Source organism: Eschscholzia californica, unplaced genomic scaffold (genome assembly GCF_041429995.1).
Source record: "Eschscholzia californica isolate CP2 unplaced genomic scaffold, dmEscCali1.0.p SCAF_4, whole genome shotgun sequence".
In the NCBI taxonomy this organism is placed as follows: Eukaryota; Viridiplantae; Streptophyta; class Magnoliopsida; order Ranunculales; family Papaveraceae; genus Eschscholzia; species Eschscholzia californica.
The window spans coordinates 18,806,962-18,827,915 of record NW_028238461.1 but is presented as its reverse complement, the minus strand read 5'-3'; the positions used below and the strand labels follow the sequence as shown (position 1 = coordinate 18,827,915).

The 20,954-nt window shown below is 35.8% G+C and overlaps 2 protein-coding genes and 1 long non-coding RNA gene across 6 annotated transcripts in view; 1 reads left to right on the top strand and 2 right to left on the bottom strand.

The window, feature by feature from the left end:
- Nucleotides 1–209: 209 nt before the first annotated feature.
- On the bottom strand, nucleotides 210–3,356 carry LOC147543412 (desmethyl-deoxy-podophyllotoxin synthase-like). Its single transcript, XM_086637670.1, has 2 exons — nucleotides 2,332–3,356; nucleotides 210–1,132 (listed from the first exon to the last, which is right to left on the bottom strand). Exons 1-2 carry the CDS (start codon nucleotides 3,250–3,252, stop codon nucleotides 509–511), a joined length of 1,545 nt encoding a protein of 514 aa, XP_086493796.1. The 5' UTR covers nucleotides 3,253–3,356; the 3' UTR covers nucleotides 210–508.
- An 8,467-nt stretch (nucleotides 3,357–11,823) lies between these two features.
- LOC147543410 (beta-amyrin synthase-like) overlaps nucleotides 11,824–20,954 on the bottom strand; it is a 34,194-nt gene continuing 25,063 nt past the window's right edge. For all 3 annotated transcript variants that reach the window (XM_086636706.1, XM_086636707.1, XM_086636708.1), the window contains exons 17-19: nucleotides 18,612–18,692; nucleotides 14,384–14,467; nucleotides 11,824–12,130 (exon numbers count right to left, since the gene is read on the bottom strand). In XM_086636706.1, coding sequence (XP_086492832.1) covers nucleotides 12,002–12,130; nucleotides 14,384–14,467; nucleotides 18,612–18,692 — 294 coding nt within the window. In that variant the 3' untranslated portion in view covers nucleotides 11,824–12,001. The remainder of the gene's footprint in view (nucleotides 12,131–14,383; nucleotides 14,468–18,611; nucleotides 18,693–20,954) is intronic.
- On the top strand, nucleotides 19,436–20,814 carry LOC147543411 (uncharacterized). 2 transcript variants are annotated; one of them, XR_015223792.1, is made up of 3 exons: nucleotides 19,436–19,515; nucleotides 19,723–19,800; nucleotides 20,753–20,814. It is a non-coding gene; the product is annotated as an uncharacterized LOC147543411 (long non-coding RNA). The 2 variants fall into 2 exon arrangements; XR_015223793.1 differs by lacking the exon at nucleotides 20,753–20,814 and adding an exon at nucleotides 20,196–20,303.

Sequence of the window (20,954 nt, the reverse complement as noted above, 5' to 3'; positions counted from 1 at the left end):
GGTACAAGTGTAATACTAATTTATTTCTACGAAATATATAGATTGTGCCTCTTTGTATTTTGGGTTTGAATGTTCTTAGAGATAAGTCTAGAAAATGTAGTAAATGCTTTCTAAAAGTCCAAAACTTCCAATAAAGAAATATTCAATCACTTTTTTTTATCAATATGACAAAATAAAATGATACTATTCCTTTTGGTGTAATTAGTCAATGAATAAAATTGTACTTATGTATCTAGTGAATAGAATAGCATTTATAGTACTTTAAATTATTCAAATAATGTAAAAACATCGAGCACGCAACAGTTGACACATGTTCTTTTGAATGATAACTACGAGCACGAACCCATCACTTACCATTGACCAATCTAAGGCTTAATAAGATCTAAAAACCTAAATAGCAATTACTGAATATAAACTCATATATAGCTGTAAAAGCCTCATAGCTTGGGTAAAGAACATTTCAGGACTCATTCTTTTAAAAACAAATACTTGTACTTCTCCGATCGACTTAATGGGTTAGACTTGAAAAGTGGTAAGGAGTGGGAATTAGGTGTAAATCTGTTTTTCTCTTGACGGTGGCTCCAAACAACTCGGACATGTCCAGATCTTCTGGCTTGGCCCCGTCGAGGAGTTCCCAATCAAAGTTGTATAGTAGTTGAGCTAGTGGTAGCTCAATATTGGCTACCCCGAAGGAGATCCCTGGACATATCCTCCTACCAGCTCCAAATGGTATAAATTCAAAGTTGGTACCCTTATAATCAACTGGCGCAGTACTAAACCTTTCGGGTTCAAAGATCGCAGCATCTCTCCAATACTTCTTATCTCTTCCTATCGCCCAAGCGTTGATTATTATTTTTGTTTTTATTGGTATCTCAAATTCATCAATCTTACATGTTTCTCTGCATTCTCTTGGAAGCAGTGGTGCAGGAGGGTGCAGTCGTAGAGTCTCTTTCACAATTAAATTTAGGTATTCCATTTTATGAATGTCTGTTTCGTCGATCTTTCTCTTTCCGTTCAACACCTCTCTGACTTCAGCCTGCGCTTTCTTCATTATTCTTGGGTTTCTTATTATTTCTGACATCGCCCATCCTAATGTAGTTGCTGAAGTCTCTGTTCCTGCTGTAAAAATGTCCTGCAAATAAAAAAATGTTAAGTTTGTAGTCATCCAACTGGCAATGAGTGTGAAGGACCTAGATTGTATATTCTTGGTTACTAGATCACACCTTGATCCCATGTGGACTATCCTCACACGACCCCTCACATGTGGCTTCCAAGCTCTGATACCATGTTAAATTTGTGGTCATGTAATTCAAAATCAATTGACAATGAATGGAGAGGACCAACACATTATATTATTGGTTACAAGATCACCCTTCTCATATGTAAGACTATTATAATACTCTTCTTCTCGTGTGGCGTTCTTTAAGTTTAACACGTTTTTTTTCTTTGGGGGCGACGTGAAACACATGTGACTTTTTCATTCTATTACTTGTAGGCCAAGTTGTGGTATCATATTATGCTTGTGGTCATCAAACTTATAGCAATGAAGGGAGGACTTTTTTTTTGATGAAATAATGAGGGGAGGACTTAGATATTATATTTCATGTTACCCAAACATAACATGGTTACAGAGCTAAGCCCACCTCTTATAGGGTAAAAACCCACATGTGCTGAACGTCACATCAAAAGAAAAACAAACATGTGTTAGGCTTAATGAATCCCACATATGTGGGAGAGTGTGAGAGCATTCCTTCGTGAGAAAAGATTAATCTTCTAACAAAAAAATATAATGTATAGATTCTCCGTACTCATTGCGAATTGGTTTTGAAGATTACCTATCAAAACCTATACATTATACGAAGGAGAGGGTGATACACCTTCTTAAGTAAATTAGAACAACAAACTTAATGAAAGAGAATCTCAAAACCATCCTTACTCATCAAACCTTGAGGGAATCAACATTTTAGTGCATGTACTAAGAAATTGTAGAGATTGGAAGTTTAATGTCTAGACTCTAGCGGAGGTGGAACCCACTGTTTATTTAACTTGAGCTATTAAAGATATAAATGATAGTCTATATGGTAGTTGTATGGCCTTTAGGAGTCGTATTAAATTAATAATGACAATTATAAATCTATTCGATCATTTTATGTATCGAAATCATGAATGTAATGTAATTATTTTATTTCAAATAAAAATACCCTTTTGGAAAAGGAAAATGTTGTTATGCCCGGCCACCTCACCCGGAGAGTGGCCGGGCATAGTGTCAGGGCTCTTTGGAAATAATCTTTTTAAATATATGTATATGTAAATATATATATACACACGTACCGATATCACACATTTAATGTTGTCTGTTGTGATCGGAAACTCAAGTGCCCCATGCTCCTGAAGTCGAATAAGCACATCTACTAGGTCTTCCTCCCGTTCATCATTCTCCATGGGACTGGTGGTGATCATTCTTGACCTGTGATCTCCTATGACGTCCCCGAGTATCTTATCAACCTTTTGATGTATACTTTTGAGTTTTGCTTTGCTGGAATGAATGAATTTTAGGGAAGGAAATAAATCTCCTAAATCAAAACCTCCTGACAACTCAATAACTTCCTGCATTAATGATGTAAATACTTCTTTATCCTTGCACTGATTACCGAATGCGGCCCTGCAAGTTATGTCAGTCGTCAACGACAATATCTGTTGCGAGAGATTAATTGGTAATCCAGGAGCAGCCATTGACGAAATTTTCTGAATGAGTTTCGATACTTCGTCCTCCCTTATATGCCGGAACGAATTTACCCGCTTGGTGCTTAAGAGTTCCAAAGTAACAATCTTGCGCAACTGCCTCCAATAATTCCCGTAAGGGCAAAAGATTAAGCCGCTGTTTCCATAGGACATAATCTCTGTAGTTTGATTCTGTGGTCTAGCCGCAAAGCTGAGGTCATTTTTCTTCATAATCTGTTCTGCGACCTTAGATGAAGAGACTACAACAGCTGAAACCTCACCAAGTTGTAGGTGCATTAAGGGTCCATATTTCTTGGCCAGATCTCTGAGAGTGTGATGTGGTAGGAAACTAGACAGAAAATTGTGCAAATTCCCAATAAGAGGGAGCTTCCACGGTCCAGGAGGCAATCTTGAGTTACGGTTTTGGATTTTGAATTGCTTCCCTAAAATGTTAATCAGCATAAACAAGAAGAAGAAGGACAGGAGAGAAACTAAGATCCCACCTAGGGAAGGGAAACTAATTAGATCCATTGAAAAACTTTAGGAAGTAGTAACTTTCTCTGGCACTTGGTCACGGAATGGGTTAGTTTATATAAAGAATCATTCCAATTGTTCTAATACCATTAGTGAACCTTAGGGACATTATATATGAATAGTGACACCATTAGTAGAGTTGAAACCCTAGGTAAAATATAATTTGTTAATGGGTAGTAATCTCTAATTGATTGACTACCAACGGTTTTATACTTTTATAATGTGTGCATGTAGATCTTGACTCTTGAGGCAAATATTAAATGGTGATTGCTTTGAAGATAATTAACAATGGAAGCATGCCATTATTGTTGTACAGGTTATAAGGAAATGTCTCATACTTAATATAATATACGATTCTCCTATTAAATTAAACAATTCATATCTTTTTTAATATTCTGTTGAAGTTTCGAAGATGAACAGGAAATGATTCTCTTGTCGAGTAATACGTTGGGAAAGCAATTATAGACATGTACTAGCACGTTCTACTATAACGTGAATCAGGGTCGAAACCAAGACTAGAAGTCAAGAGGAGCCGGTATTAAACCGTATTTCTTAATATTCATATATGATAAAATTGGCTGTTATGGATAAGGTTGAAGTTATTTCTAAGGAGACATCAAACCCTCTTCTCTTACTCTCTTTTGGTCTCATCATACGTCCAGTTTATATGTGTATCATTCTTTTCTTTTCTTTTTTACTTCCAAATGGACCTTTGAAGCTGAACTTCAATCTGATCATCTTCATTGTTTACTTTAGAGATCATTATCAAATACTTTAACCCCTTTTTATAAATTAGCTGGTAGGATCAAAGATAACTTATTTGTTGGTTTTAGCTGTGAAGGTGTAGACTATGTGTAAATAAAAGTCAACGTTATGTCTTAAAAAATTATGTCAACATAAGATATTTGTTTGTATATGTACTGGCAACCAAAAACTAAAAGATTATCTAAAAAAACATTAATTGCGATTCAGAGTCACCGTCACTAAACCAATGTTTCCATTCAGAATGGGCAAGCACGGATCCAAGGGGCTGCGAGGGTGTGTAGCCGCACCCCATGGATCCTCCCCCAAAAAGTTTATGGTGTGTTTGGATGGCGGAATCATGAATCCGCGGATTCATGATTCCACGGATTCATGAATCCAAGTAATATTTTTTGGCTTGTTTGGCAACTAAGAATCCTATGATTTATTATTATTTGAGTATTTTCAAACGTCTTTAGAAAAAATATAATTTTTGAAAAAAACAATGATTTTGAAAAAAATAAAAAATTTTGTAGAAGGAAATATTTTTTTGTTGATTTTAAGTTTGAAATTTAGGTTCATTAATCCAAAATCCTAGCAAATCCTAGGGGGTAGGGTTGGATTTTGGTCCAATACAAATTTTGGAATTAGGAATCCTTAGGATTCAAGAGTCATAGGATTCTTGGTAGCCAAACAGACCAAGGATTCATGATTCCTACCAAATTCCACTTTTGATAGGAATCCTACTTAGGAATCCTGCAACCAAACACACCATTAGTGATTTTTTGGGATTCCATTATTGGCGACATATAAAAGCCGTCCCAAATGACTAGTAGGATGTTTTTTAATTTGTTAGGGACAGTTTTTTGTCTGCCCCTAATGTTCCAATATTTTTACAGTGTGTGCTTGAAAAAAAATTTATTCGGGTATAATTTCACAATCCATAAGTCAAAATCCTCGACTCCGTCCTTGAGAATGGAGATAAGACAGATAAATGTTTTCGCCTTTTATTTCTTATGGGAATCAAGTTTCAAATCAGCGAGGAAAATAAACTAATTAAACGTGCCTAGCATGAATGGTGGAGGGTCTTCAAAAAGGTAAGCCAATCCGATTAGGCCGATTGTTGGATCACAAGTATGTTTAAAGCATTTAGTCGAACCAATTTGGTATGATGACGTTGCCATCTGAAAAAGAAAAAAAGAATAGAGATAATAGTCGACGACATTATCGTTCGATCTAGTCTGTTGTTCGTTGATAAAATTTTGAGGAAAAAATTAGACAACCCTCGTAGACGTCGTGCAGAGAGGAGGAATCACAAATCTTTTTGTTTTGGGGTATTTAGCGATACCCCTTCATCCCTAATGTCCAATTAGGAGCATTCCCTTTTTTAATTGGATATTAGGGATGCCCCATTTTTTGCACTTAAAAGTACAAAATTACCCTTATCATTATTGTTTTTCTTTTTTTCTTCAATTTCTTATACCTCTTTGATGTTATGCTTACCAACTTATTTTCGCTTCTCATAGTTTTTTTTCCTCTTATCCATCTTTTTCTAATTCACCAACAACATTTATCGAAAAATTAAAATTAATAAATTAAACCAATTCGAAATAAAAATTGTAAATTTTAAGAAAAAAATTTAACTTCACATTTGTTTTTTCATTTTACGTTAAAACCGATATATGTAACTAATTTGAAGAAGACCTCTTGATATCTATTGTTCTTTTTATTAATTATGACTCGCATGCATTAAAAAAATGAGTAAGTTAAAAAAAATTTATTACAATTTACGATTTTTATTTCGAATTGTTGTGATTTATCAATTTTAAATTTTCGATAAATGTTGTTGGGAAATTAGAAAAAGATGGATAAGAGAAAAATAACTATGAGAAACAAAAATTTGTTGGTAAGCATAACACCAAAGAGGTATAAGAAATTGAAGAAAAAAAGAAACAAGAAAGATAAGGGTAATTAAGTACTTTTAAAAAGGGGGCATCCCTAATATCTAATTAAAAAAAGGGGCGTCCCTAATTGGACATTAGCGATGAGGGGGTATGAGGGGGTATCGCTAAATACCCCTTTTGTTTTCTCAGAGGGATTTAGTATAGGGACACTGATATATGGTATAGGGACATGGCCAAAATATCATATTTTTAGATTCGAGGTCCCTTTACCAATTAGAAAATAGACATTTTGAGATATTTAAATCGAATAAATTAATGTTTATTTGGATAAAAACTAAGATTAAACTAATACAAATATCGAAGTTTTCTTTTATTTTCATGTCCTTCCTTAGATCTACATATCTTAAAACAAAATCATTTTTTTAACCTAGAAACAACGATCAACTATAGACAATATATTATATAAATCAACCATCACTTATAAACACTACATTCTTATTTACATTTAAGTTGTTCCCATCTCTCTCTTTCCTATGTAACACATTTGTTATTTAATCCTATTAGTGTATAATGTTGATGAACATTTCTCTAAAAAAGTAAACATTTCGGCTACCGTGAGCACTTTTTTTTTTGTCACCAGAATTTCGGCCACTGTGGTCGAAATGTGTAATATTTCGACCATCGCGGTATATGCCCAAAATTTCGACCAATATTCATATTTCGACAATAAAGGTCGAAAGTTTGCGCATATTTCGACCATATCGGTCGAAATTTTGGACATATTTCGATTACTTCGTCCAAATTTTCCTGTTAAATTTTATTTCACCATTTGTTCCGTGTTTTTCGATACAAATTTTTTTTTTCTATTAAAATATTTTATCTTTTTGTGATTAATTTTAAATATTAAAGTAATATTAATATTGTCATTTGAAAGTAAATATATGATGATTTATTTGTTTTTAAGAGAAAAATGTCGACTTACCACAAGGACTAATGTCCCTTTACTAATCGTGTCCCAATAAAATAGAGACAGGTTCCTTTACCAAAGACCTTCTCATAAAATCGATAAGACCAGATATTCTTAAGCAGTCCGGAAACATTGGTCTGGTTCGGAAATATTGGTATGTTTGGATATAAAAATGAGGTATGAGGTATTTTAGATTACACTTCCTGATACAATTTGCAGAAATAGAAACCCTCCTAACAGAAAAGATTAAGAATTTACATTATGCACACTTAGAAGTTAGGAAACTCCAAACTCTCATCTCCGCTCCGATCCGCTCACTATTTGATAAATGAAACCCTTGATCTGCCTAAGTAAGCCAAGGAAATTGAATGACCGACTTCGCCGTCACTAACTTTTCTTTCTCTCTCTTAAGTCGTGTGTCTTACTTGATAGGGTTGTCTCCCTTACGTTATGCTACGCGAAACAACACCAGACTTTCTTTGCAATAAGAGTACATTACTAACAGGAGTGAGATAGGGCACAACAGTCGGCTCCCCCAGCATCTGAAGTGATTAGGCGGGGACAGTATTCGAACCTGCAGTCTTCAGGTCACGGGCCTGATGAGTCGACCAATTCCTCTACCCTCCTTCCCCCTCTATTTCTTTCACTATTCCCATCTCAAGTGATTAGGCAGGGACAGGGTTTGTTATAAATGATGTTGGTTGCCTGTAGACAAATTTTTTGTTGCCTTGAGTGTGACACAATTCTTATCTAGGAAGTCAAGTTAACTTAGGGATAAAGTGTTGGAATTCCTACCTCCTTAACGTGTCCCACTATGGAGTTCTTATTCCATGCATTACCACTTGTTCCTTTATGGAGTCATTACTCACATGCATTACCACTTGTCCCTTTATGGGGTCTTTTTCCCCCTGCATTAATTACTATATATAGAGAACCCACATCCCATTCTTTTAACGGGAGAATCTGGTTACATAAATTTGAATTGAATCTCTCGCTCTCTGTCTCTCTTCTTTTACCTTGTAATTGTCATCTTTCTTAAGATCCCTTAGTGAGTAATAATCAGAGAGTGTAATAACTATAATGATATTATAGTTTCTATCTTTTATCTCCACAATTTCTATTTTATTATAACCCGCTATGAACACGAGTCTCTAGCCAGCTGAAAGAAGTTGGTACTCCGTCTGTTTGACGACACCAACATGGTGAAAGAACGAACAAACTAAGTCGTTACACTGTCTGGCCAAAAGTATAATACTTTCATTCCTATTTCATGATAATGTCTAACCTCACAAGACTTGAATTTGTGGCTCTAGATATAACAGGTAAGCATTACATGGAGTGGGCAATCGGAGATAGGCTGACTCTAAAATATAAAATCTTCTGAACACTATTGTTGAAGAAAATAATGAAGATGAAATGTTATGGGCTCATGCTTTAAGTTTTTAAGACGTCACATACACGATGGTTGGAAGTAAGAATAGTTGTATGTGGAAGATCTGTTAGCCCTATGGAATATACTAAAAGATAGGTATGATCACCTGAAGATGGACATCCTTCCGAAAGCTCGAAACGATCTCATTAATCTCCGACTACAAGACTTTTCTTCTATCTCTACTTATAATCTCAGTCTTTGTAAACTTGTTTCACGATTGAAAGTGTGAGGAGATATTATCACTGATGAACAGATGATAGATAAAACACAGAGTACGTTCCATGCCTCAAATATAGTCCTGTAGTCACAATACTGAGAACGACATTTTTCTAAATTCTCCCAATTACAAACTTGTCTTCTAGTCAATGAACAAAACAACCAGTTGTTTTTTTTTTTACATAACCATGAATCTCGACCCACTAGATCCGCAACTGTGCCTGAAGCACATGCGATATTTTCAAATGACAAATCCCTTACCACCGGAAGTGGGAAAAGGGAAAAACTTGTTATATAGTATCGAACCTAAGAATGATAAGGTTAATAACTCTCCCAAGGTTCGGCAAAAAGCTTGTCACAGTGTGAAATTGTTAGTTATTTAATCCTGTACCTGCTGTATGGCAAACAATATGTGGATTTATATCAAGCATCTTTGAAGCCTGATGCTATAGAGATGAATCTCATGAGCTTGATCCACCATTACGTATCAGAAACTATCTCCTCGAAGGATTCAATCAATCAAATCGTATGTTTAATTTTAATAACTAATATGTTAACTGATCTAACTATGACTTATTTATTTAGTTTTGATATTGTAAATTATTTACTTTCTTTTGCAATAGTATGATTTGAATCTTGAATTATTTTCTTTATGAAATGTTTGGATTCTAGAAGACACATATCTGAAGGTGAAGAAGATGGTTGTCTAGCAGAAGCGGGACTACAAATTTGATACTTCGAAATACAAAATATTTCTCGACCTTAAAATTGTGTGAGGCAAATGTGATTACTATTGCCGGCTCATCAAGCCTAATAGAGGGCTCCGGAAGAGCTACTATAATATTGCCTCGAGGTACCAAGCTAATCATTGACTACGCTATATACTCAACCAGATCTCTAAAGAATCTTTTGAGCTTCAAAGATATACGCCGAAATGGGTATCAAGTCGAAATTGGGTCTAAGTATAGTAAAGAATATTTATATATCACCTCGAATATATAATGCTAGAAGCATGTTGTAGAAAGACTAGAAGCTCTTTCTTCTCGGTTATATCTTACACAGATTAAAACAGTCGAATCATATGTCGTTGTTAACCAGAAGTTGCACGATCCAAATACTTTTAAGATTTGGAATGACGACTAGGACACCCTGGCTCTATCATGATAAGTAGAATAATACAAAACTCCCTTGGACACCCTCTAAAGAACCAAAAGCTTCTGATAGAGAAAGATTTTACTTGTACTAGTTGTTCATTGAGAAAGTTTATTACTCGCCCATCTATGACAAAAGTACATATTTAATCTCCCAAATTCTTGGAAAGGATTCAAGGTGATCTATGTGGCTTTATACACCCGCAATGTTGACCATATAAATATTTTATGGTATTAATCGATGCGTCAACTCGATGGTCTCATGTTAATTTGCTCTGGACTTAAAATCAGGTGTTTTCAGATAATTCGACTACGAGCTCGCTTTCCTGATTATCCGATTAAGTCGATTCGTCTAGATAGAGGAGGAAAATTTACATCAAGTACTTTTGATTCCTATTGTCTCTCAGTTGGAATTAAGGTTGAACGTCTTGTAGCTCATGTTCATACTCATAATGGTCTAGCTGAATCATTCATAAAATATACCCAACTGATTGTGAGACCAATGTTGATGAGGACAAAATTACCTGTTACTGCAAGGGTACATGCAGTCCTCCATGCCACAACCTTGTTTAGGTTACGTCTTACTTTAAATAACATCCTAGTCACTGGTAATCCTTCCTCAGATATTGATTCACAAATTACTACCATCAGTAATTAGTTTGCTATGAAGGATCTTGGAGGTCTCAACTATTTCTTAGGAATGGAAGTACATAGAGACAGTTCAAGTCTGTTCCTCTCCCAAACCAAGTATACCTTGGATCTTCTGAAGAAAGCGGAGATGGTTGATGCCAAATCTTGCTCTACTCCTTTACCTCATAGAACCAAATTATCACCTAATGAGGGTTTAGTACTTGAGGATCCTTCTTATTACAGAAGTTTAGTAGGACCACTTCAATATCTCACTTGGACAATACCTGACTTGAGTTACTCAGTAAGTTTGGTGTGTCAATTCACGAGCAAGCCCACTACTTCTCATCTCTCAGTAGTGAAGAGGATTCAGGTATCTCAAGGGAACAATCAAATATGGAATTCAATTTACCAAATCCTCTTCATTGACTATTCATGGGTTTGCTGATGATGATTGGGCACGGAGTCCATCTGACAGTCGATCCACTTCTGGTTTTATACTGTATTTGGGTGGAAATCCAATTTCATGGTCTGCAAAAAAACAACCAACTGTCTCAAGGTCTTCTACCGAGGCAAAATACAGGTCTTTGGATCACTCAGCAGCAGAAACTCTTTGGGTGTGTTCTTTGCTTAAGGATCTTCGAGTGTTTCTCTCTCATCCACCTTCTCTTTGGTGTGACAATGTGTCTGTTCTTGCTCTGACATCCAACCCTGTGTTTCACTCTAAGATCAAGCATTTGTCCTTAGACTTCCACTTCATTCGAGATTGATCAGCAAGAAAAGGATTAAACTCTCCTATATTTCGACTACTGATCAAACAACTGATCTTTTCACTAAAGCACTGCCTGGTCCTCAATTTAGCCTTCCTCGATCTAAGCTCAAGCTTCAATCCTCAACTTTAGCTTAAGGGAGGGTAATAGAGACTAAGCTTCTCGGTTTACATTGATATAAGCTGGACCATTCCTCACCCACTGCATCTCACCTAATCATACATTATTTGACTGTTAAGTTAGTTATGATGGTGTTCATCTCTTTGTCCACTCGCATCACACATGATCATACACTCTTGTGTTTGTTATGAGTTAGAGAGAGATGATTTGGTTGTTATTCTGTTATTAGTTTGTTTCTTTCTCTCTTTAAATACTGATGTAATCTAATTGAATCGGTTAATGAGAATGGATTTCACTATTAAATACATACCTATAGATTTCTTCCATTTTCTTCATTAACAATCTTCTCTCAAGAACACATTTTCTTCTTTCTCTCACTAGGATATTCTAGATCTATAAAGAACCCTTCTTTTTTTCGTTTTTTAACTCTAGGATATTTTGCTTCTTCTACTTCTATTTGATACCACTGATTTACTCAAGCCCAAACCACCTTATACTTTCTATTAGGCCCAAACCAAAATTTGATTTAAAGTCTATTTTCAACGATCCTTATATTTGGAACCCTTTGTAGGTATGTATTCAGTGTGGTGGTCTTGCCGCCAAAAAGAAGGAAGAAGAAAGAAGAAAGAAGATCATAAGATTTATATCAAAAATAATAATTAATAGTAGGAAATTAATTACACTTTTTAATAGTTTGAACTTTGAACCATGGGATGAAGAAACTAAATCGTCACCATTATTACATGACAAACAACAACTGTAGTAGTCAAATCCAAATTACACGTATGATATGATCCTTACAACAATTTAAACTTGGTTTAATTGTGGTTCTTAGTTGGCAACACTGAGATTGTACGAGAATATTCCCCCAGAGCCCATATTGGGAATATTCTTCTATATGCTGAGTAATTCACCAAACAATTCCTCAGGAATACCCCCATCATTTCCTGTCATAATTTAATATATAAGTTGATTCAATAAATTCACCTTGCTTCTAAAGGCACCGGGCCAAAAGGCTGTTAGCATCCGAAAATTTTATTGACTTGGGTCAATGGCCATTGACCCGAGGTCTCTATAAGCACCTCGTTTTAATGTGGGTGGCGTTCACCTTCGTTTCCTTCTTCCATCTCTCTTTCCCTCTCTAGTTTATGCCTTCGGCTAGTTTGAAGATTTCATAAATTAAGATTTTTAGGTTCCAGTAACTGAATTCAAGGAAGAACTCTAAAAGATGTTTGAGTTCACGATTTTGAGATTTTAGAGTGAGAAAAATGAAAGATTGTAAAGAAAGAACAGCTTGATTTTGGATTATGACGATGGCTCCGTCGATAACTACCAGTACTGTTGCTCCTAGTTCACTGGAAGAGGTGTTGGATTCATTAAGACAGAGAGATGAGAAACCAAAGGATATACCACCGGCATTACCAGTTCGTCCAACTTCAAAATCAGACATATTGATTTGGATATTGTACCAAATCAAAACGCATCTCATCTATTCTTGAGATTTGACTTCTACAACTAGACATCCTTCTCCTTCAGTGATTCATATCCTACTCGTTCCTTCCAAAATCGATTTTACTACTGAAATCGATATCATCACCGACCAATAGGAACTAGTTCTTGCACTATACATTGATATCATCACCAACCAATATAATTGAAGTGATATGACCTGAAACTTGAAACACATTCCCTGCCATATAATTTTCTTAATGTTGATGGTTTATACCCATCTTCTTCCATTGATTCTCTCAAGATTTTGCTGATGATGGATTTGGGGTTGATGATGTTGGAAATTCCTAAATCCTTCAATAATAGCAACATCTTCATTATAAAGTACCTTCTTGGGTAAGAGTTGAAGTTTCTCTCTCTAGGCCTATGATGAATTTGGGATTGATGATCTTGAAAATTAGTAGAGACATCATAAAAAATGGCAACTTCTTCACAGTAGTCAGACATTCTAGAGTTGTTTCTCTGTTTAGGTATCATCTGATGAAGTTGATGAAAAAAAAAAGTCTAATACAGCAACCCCACCATCCAACTGAAACATTCCATTAATCTAACTTGATGCCATTCTTTCTTTTTCCAAGATTGATTTTTCTCTTTGTGTGAGGGAGGGAGAGGGCAAAAGCAGTTGATGAGAGAAAGAAGGAGATAAGACCGATGGGAGTTTTATAGAGGAAGAGAAAGAAGCTGGTTCTAAGAAAAGTTTTATTGGGGGTAAAAAATGGTTGAGTATTGTGGTGGATCATCAAGTTGAATCTCCTTACCCTAGAAAAAAGGTAGTAAAGGATAATTTTGGTGAGAGATTTGAAGAAAATGGTGATAACATTGGGTTTGTTCTCAACAGAGGCGGAGCTGTTAGTGGGCTGAGCCGGGCTGCAGCCCGGGTCAACCCACTAACATCCTAAAGAAAACCTACCTTATATCATTTGTTTGGTTTGGTTGAAGTGATCAAATACCTCTCAACTGTCATTGCTAATAGCATTGAGGAGTTTCGGTCCCACCATTCTTCATCTTTGAATCAGAAACTTATTATTTTATTGAATATAAGGGTGCGTTTGTTTTGGGATGATTTATGTATGTACATATATATTTTTTTCTTAGAAATTAGATTAAATCTTATTTGAAGCTAACACAAATCTTTTCTAAAGTAATTCTTCTTTTTACACATATCCAATGTAATTATATGAACTTTTTTGTTCACACGAAAATGAGGTTTCCGACAATTTTTCTTATTTTAAGTTTTCTTATACTAAATTTAAAAAGTTCTCTTGTTACGGATATACAATTTCAGTTCCAGCTATAACTATCTAATATTTCCATGTAGTTTGTCTAGTTTGAATGATGTCGTAATCTCGTCGATATGTGTCACCATTTTCATATTTTTTTGAATTCTTAATACAAAAGATATTTTTTCTTGAACACTGATTTTCAGCCCGGGTTTACTCTAAATCCTGGCTACGCCTCTGGTTCTCAAGAAGGTAATAGATAGGGTTAGGGTTAAGAGAGAAAAGACCGGTGCCTACATAGTTGGTTGGTGCTATTAGAGAAAAGAGCGGTTGGGCATGGTGCTAACAGAGATGGATGCTAACAGCTTTTGGCCCGGTGCCTTTAGAAGCACCCTTACTTTTATAGCGGTCTAATTCTTACAGAAAAGAAACACCAAAGTGATTGGAAGTCATCACCAGTGGTCGGGTTACCTGTTGGGGAAAATCACCATTTTCCATTTGGTTGTTGATCAATATTTTTGCTGCACGATCTAGCGGTTTTCGATCTCGTTTCGCCTATTTAATAGATAAGAAACTTTTGTTTATCAAAATGAAAAACCAATATACCTTTTTAAGGTACATAAAAACATATATACACACTAGGTGTACCACATGAGACTCAACTTTACTTATGTAGCGTCCATGAGTTAGTTGCGTGGCCATTTTTCCCACAGGGAGACCGTTTTGGGGAAAGGTGATTTCATTCCGTTTCGATTTTGGCCCAACCAATTTTAACCCCTAAACCCTACACCCACTTTTTGAGTTCCCACTTTCTTCATCTTTTTTTTTTTGTTGTTGTAGCTATTAGTGTTAGAGAGAGAAACTAGGGCAAAGTTAAGGAGAATAAGAAGGCATCAAATTTGGTGGTTTTTCTTTGTTGTTCTTGGTGTGGGAGTTCTCTTCATTGGTTTGCTTTGGATCTAAGGTAGATTTCTATCTCTCAAGGGTTTGAATTTTTTATAGAAAAACCTAGACAAATTAATGACACTACAAATCTTAGATTTTAGTATTACTCGAACATAGATTAGAGTCCTTGACACAAATATATATACTAGAAGTGGTAGATTTATATTTCTACAAACTCATTTTTAGGTCACTTTGAATCCTAATGTGTTAATTTTTGAAGGATATTTGCCCTAATGACATACTTGATGAACCATAAAATCGCTATTAACATTCTCATGCTACATTCATGTACTACAATGATATTTAGGGCTAAACCCCTTATTTTCCATGATTTTTAGCATATAACTCTTATAATTAGATGCCTCTCACTATTGGACAATATCCTTTATGTAGATACATGAACATTTGCTAGAACTGAACATGATATGAGAATTTTAGGCTATTATTATACATTGATTCATTACTTGCAAACGTTATAGATATGAAACTCGTATGTCGTAATATGTTGGCGAATATGATTTTGATTTACTTATGTTGTGGTGTGATGCTATTATATGTGTGTGATGTGATATAGTTGGTGGAGGATTGTGGAGTTTTTTCGTTGGTTCGACCCTCTCTACCGAATGTGGCCTAGGTATGGAGCGTATGGGGTCGGCGCTAACACAAGGGTTACCTTGTGGACCATACTCTTATACAACGTGGACACCAACTTATCGTATCGTTTTTGGTTGTTTACTATAAATGGTGTGATGCTATTATGTATTTGTGACGGGATGGAGTTAGTGGAGGGTTGTAGGAGTTTTGTGGTTAATTCGACCCTCTCTACCGGATGTGGCCTAGGTATGGAGCGTATAGGGTCGTCGCTAACACAAGGGTAACCTTGTGGACCACACTTTTATACAATGTGGACACCAACTTGTCAAATTACTTTTGGTTGTTTGTTACAAATGTGGTTTACTTTATTTTAACGATAACAACTCGGATACTATTTTCGGACCCCTTTATATTGTTTTGGAGTTGTCTATTTGTTTTGGTAGTTTTTGAAGCTGTCTATTAAGGCTTTAGAGGTTTCGAAATCTACTTGTCGGGGTCTGGCCCAACCTATTATTTTTAAGGACAAGGAAATCGGAAAGTGCCACCTGCTTGAGTCATTGTTAGCCTTGGAGGAGTTTCTTTAGTAGTATTCTTTCTTTCTTTAGGTAGTTATTTGGAGTTGCATCTCCTAAATACTTATTTTTACTTTTATTTGATCTTGCCCGACATATGTATGATTTAGAGACATTATGCGAGTTTTGAGAAGCTTTGTAAAGTTTCATTTGTTGATTTATTATTACTTTTGAGCTTCATGTTCGATGTTATTTGTCTCTTTGATGAGTATATCGTACATGTTCACTGTTCTGCGGAGAAATGCTTTAAGTTTTGATTTTCATGGCGGCCGACATGGAAATCTGAATTTGGGGTGTTACAAATTATCAAAGACAAACTCCACCCAGAGGATCTATGTTTTGTTTTTCCGTAGCTAACGTCAATCGCAAAAATTTTTGGTAGGATGGTACTCTAGAAAGACCAACATACCACACATATTCTCGACAAAATAAACAATTGCCTCTTGTCACACCAAAGAAACAGTTCACATTCTTGAGGTTCACGTATGACCACCCAGAATGTCCCTTGTTGAATATTTTTGAAGAACAATGAAAAATTTATTTGTAGATGTACCTAATTGTCTTTTACTTTGTTGTTGAAGAATAACAAAATATGTGAATATGTGATGATTGTGTACGTTTCATGAATTAGAAATTTGTCCCCAGAGGCGACGGATCCTTCTTGGCTAACACCACCAGAGAAGACATTCAATTCTGATTCACATTTAAATCAAAACTCCTAAAAAGAAACTTCTAGAGATTGATAAAACATATAACCTATGAGTAATAAAGATTATGCGGATTTTGAAAAAAGAATAAAGAAGATAAGAGAGCAGAAATAGAGAGAAATAAGGAATGGACATTTGTAGTGGTCTAAAATCGTATTAGGCCTACTTCGCCTAAAGAGTCGCCTAGATCCAGCCTACTTTGAATAAATATCACTTGGGCCCAACCCTCTCGCTTACTGGTTGGACACTCTCCAACGTGGAATTCGACCCACTAGAAGTCCAATCGGCTCTAAGCCCTTGTAAACGTCCATCTAGACGAACAATAACCAATCAAAAGTAATAGTACTCCAAGCACTTTTTGGTCACCCTCAACTGAGTCTGCCAGTTACCGAGTCAACCTCAACTCCAGAGATCTCGTCATGTATTCATTGATAAAGTCACTCGAAAACCTCACGTCGCCTCAAATACCTTTAGGTGATCTCAGACTACGAAGAGTCAAAAGTCGAGGCGGCGTAATCGTATTGTCAAATTGCTTTAGGCGACAGATCAATGACTAGGAGTTTCCCTAGGGTTCGGAGTCACCCTCAACCCCATGTATTTCGGATCTGATAGACTCCACGAGTCCATCATTCGCCTATAAATAGAAGGAGACTCAGACTCCGAAGAACATCGAATACCAGATAGAAACCTACTGAATATTAATCTCCTCTCTCCCACTTGTTATCTTCTAATCAGTACTCTAGACGACGATAAGCTACCTTCGAACTCCAGTAAACCTAGCTGAAGCTCTTCCAGAATCGTCAATCCACTTCACCTCTCCATTAGCTAGAATTTCTTATCGAGTCCACTGAACTCATTTCCTCTTTTGCACTTACTATATTCTAGTAAAAATTTCCAAACGACGATATTCTATCGTCAAGCTTCAACACACTTGAAACTCTGTTGGAATCTCTGATCGAGACGACCTCTCGACCTCCTCCAGAAGACGGACATAACAAACAACCCCGTAGAGTCGAAGCTCCGACCACTGTACGAGTCGAGCCACCCTCCGACGATACAACACGGTAAGACCCTCAGCATTCCACCATTTAATATTTACCTTATTTATAGTTTGCTGACTTGATCGCGGAGTGCCCTTGGCTGACACCATCCCGGTGTTCCTAAGACTTCACGGTTTTTACTTCTTTTTGTCGGTCTATAGGTCCAACCAGAACTACATCCGTCTCGAGGTCTACAGCCAAGTTGTCGGTGGCCCACCAATCGACCTTCTGTTAATTGTGTGATTTTCTACCGTCCACAGTATTAACGGGCTTATAAATAAGATGTAATACGTGGGAGAAAAAAAATAGGGAGAGAAATACGTGGGTAGTAGTAATTATAAGGGTATCTAATAAAATTTGGTTGATTTACACTAATACCCTTTTAACTAATTGAACTATTTTTATATATAAGATTGTCGGATTACGATTTTTTTAACGGAAAGATTCGAGCTCTGGTCTTTCCATTAGAAAGATACTCATATGGCCACTCAACTAAAATTAGAGATAGACCCACGTGTAATATGTTTAAAAGTCACACATGTTGTACGTCACCAAAAAAAACGTGCTACGTTTAAAAGAACGACACACGTGAGGAAACGTATGAGAATAGTACCACGTTGGAAAAAACGATGTAGCAATAAAATAAATATAATGTCTAAGGCCTCTCCAGTTATAGGTCAATTAGTTTTGAGTTGAATAACCACAAACAAAGATTTCACCGAAAAAAATTTGAACGATATGCAGTTATTGCAAAAGAAATTAGTAAGATGGGAAAAAGACTTTTAGAAAAATATTCATATGAGAAAGTTTGTCTGTTTAAGAATAAATAGGTGGAACTTACCTGACCACCATGAATAAGACCCATCAAAGCCCATGAAGTTTGTACCAAATGTATTCTGCTGCCCTCTAGAGGTATAAATTCCTGTATCAACCAGAATTGGAAAATGAGATATTGCATGCACTCAAGGGAGTTCTAGAATGACAAAATCTTTGACAAAATTCCTGACTTAATGACTCACTTTCACTAAAAAACAGTTTTTTCAAAGTTTGACTTTGATCAGGACCACTTTTTTACCCGTCTGACTCATCGAGTCAAAGATTTTGTCAGAAATCCTTTGTACACTTAGCATTTCCCTTGCACTTAATGCCCCATCCATTTACGCCACAGATATCACTAAATTTTATTTTGATGTCAATGTAATGTCAGGAAAAAAAAGCCTTCATAAACCTTAATTTTCTTGGGAGTGCTACAATGACAAAAAAAATTGACTTAATTTATGACTTGATGACTCACTTTAACTAAAAGACAAAAAAAAAAATCAAAGTTTGACTACGATCTAGACCGTTCTTTTACCCGAATGAGCCATCTATATAACAAAACAGAGTGGGGTTGTGCTGACTGGGACAAAATAAATGCTCCTTCATGGTGAGTTGGATGCTGATTTGGACAATCACTTGGACAAAATAAATACATGGTGATTGGGACAAAATTAGTGCACCCAATGCAAATTACAATATTTGAGTTCCAAGAGAATCTGAACCCTTGGATCCCTCTTGAATTGGCATCGAAACCCTTCCTCTACCCTCTCTCTTCACGTGCACCGTTACACACCTTTCCCTCATTTACCTTCAATTGATTCTCAATCTCATCATCTTCTTCCATTGTATGTTTCTCAACAACAAAATCTACTCCAACTTTACCGTCTCTCTCTTCTTAAAGAAGAAAAGAACTTGACAGGCTTTAGGTAATGAAATCATCTATCCTATTATCTGTTTCTCTCTCTCTAATGGGTTTTATTTTTTCAAGCACACATTGCACCAATATGTTCGAGTTCATGACGTTGAGGATGTCATTGCAAATTCTCACTGTTATCCCTATCTTTCTCTCTAGGTTTTACGATAGTAAATTTGTTTTGGTGTACATATTTGTAATGATTCTATTATCTACATAGGTTTCAAGAGCAAAATATGAATCGTCTAAGGGTTTACTATCTAATTTATGCCCTAAGGAAAAAGACTTCGGAAATCAGGTATAGTTTTTCTAAACTTTCTATAATCATTCGTCTTAAACATTGATTTCTCTTCAAGAGCTATGAATCTAAGCAGACATGGTACTCTCTATTATCTTAATTTATGCCTTCTTCAATCTCTAATTTAGTTTGTTTATACTATCGATACACAAAATGGAAATTGGGAAAAATATGAAGATGTTGATAAGCAAGAGAAATGGAAAATCATTGATATTGTCTCGAAGAATATAGTAACCTTTTGTTTTCTCCCCTTTGATTTGCGTTGATGTCAATATTAGGCATTTTGAGAATTGAAGAACCTTTAGATTACCGTTCTAATATATATGGTTATTTCAGGTGTAACTTAATTTATAATTTTACCTTCAAATGGAATTTTATTTGCAATTTTATTTCAGCTTTAAGATATAATTCGAGGGAGTGAAACGAAACCAATCGATACTACTGAAAGCTCGGAAACCATGAGAATGTTACTCAACTCTGTGGTTACATTGTCATTAATTAAGAAGCACAAATAGTTCAACTGCCAATAGGTGTCATTGGCCAATACGACTTCAACTGCCAATATTTGTTTGCTTCAATCCATTTTCGACATTAAAGATGAGACATCGGTTCTTCATGAAGTCGGTGAACTTCTTTAGCTCAGTGAGAAGACATGGTCTACTGTATGAATTTACAAGTTCATACATATGTGGGTCCTCTTTCAACAATATGTTTTGGACAACACAAACCAAACAAGAAATTTTATGTGCTTCTCTAACTAGGTTAACTGAAGTTGCAAATCTTGTGAAGAAAGCAGATCTTTTAGATATTGAATATATTCAGATTTTGTCATCCATTGTTACTTCAATGCTTGGTTGGTTTAAAAAGAGATTGCTTGATTATCATGATAGCTTTCAAAAAGGGACTGCTGGTTTGATGGAAACTTATTCCCTTTTTCATTATGGGCTTCAAGGATTTTAAATAAAGATGTACCGAACCTTGGAATGGTATAAGAGAGAGGGGACTCAATGGTGGAAATGGGTAATAAGGTGAATAACTACATAAGGTCATCGGTGAGGAACGGATTTGCTAAGGTTTGTACACTATTTCATTTTTCCCTTTATTTGACTCGAGACAGATTATTTGGCCGTAAGGTTTTTATCGAACACATACTT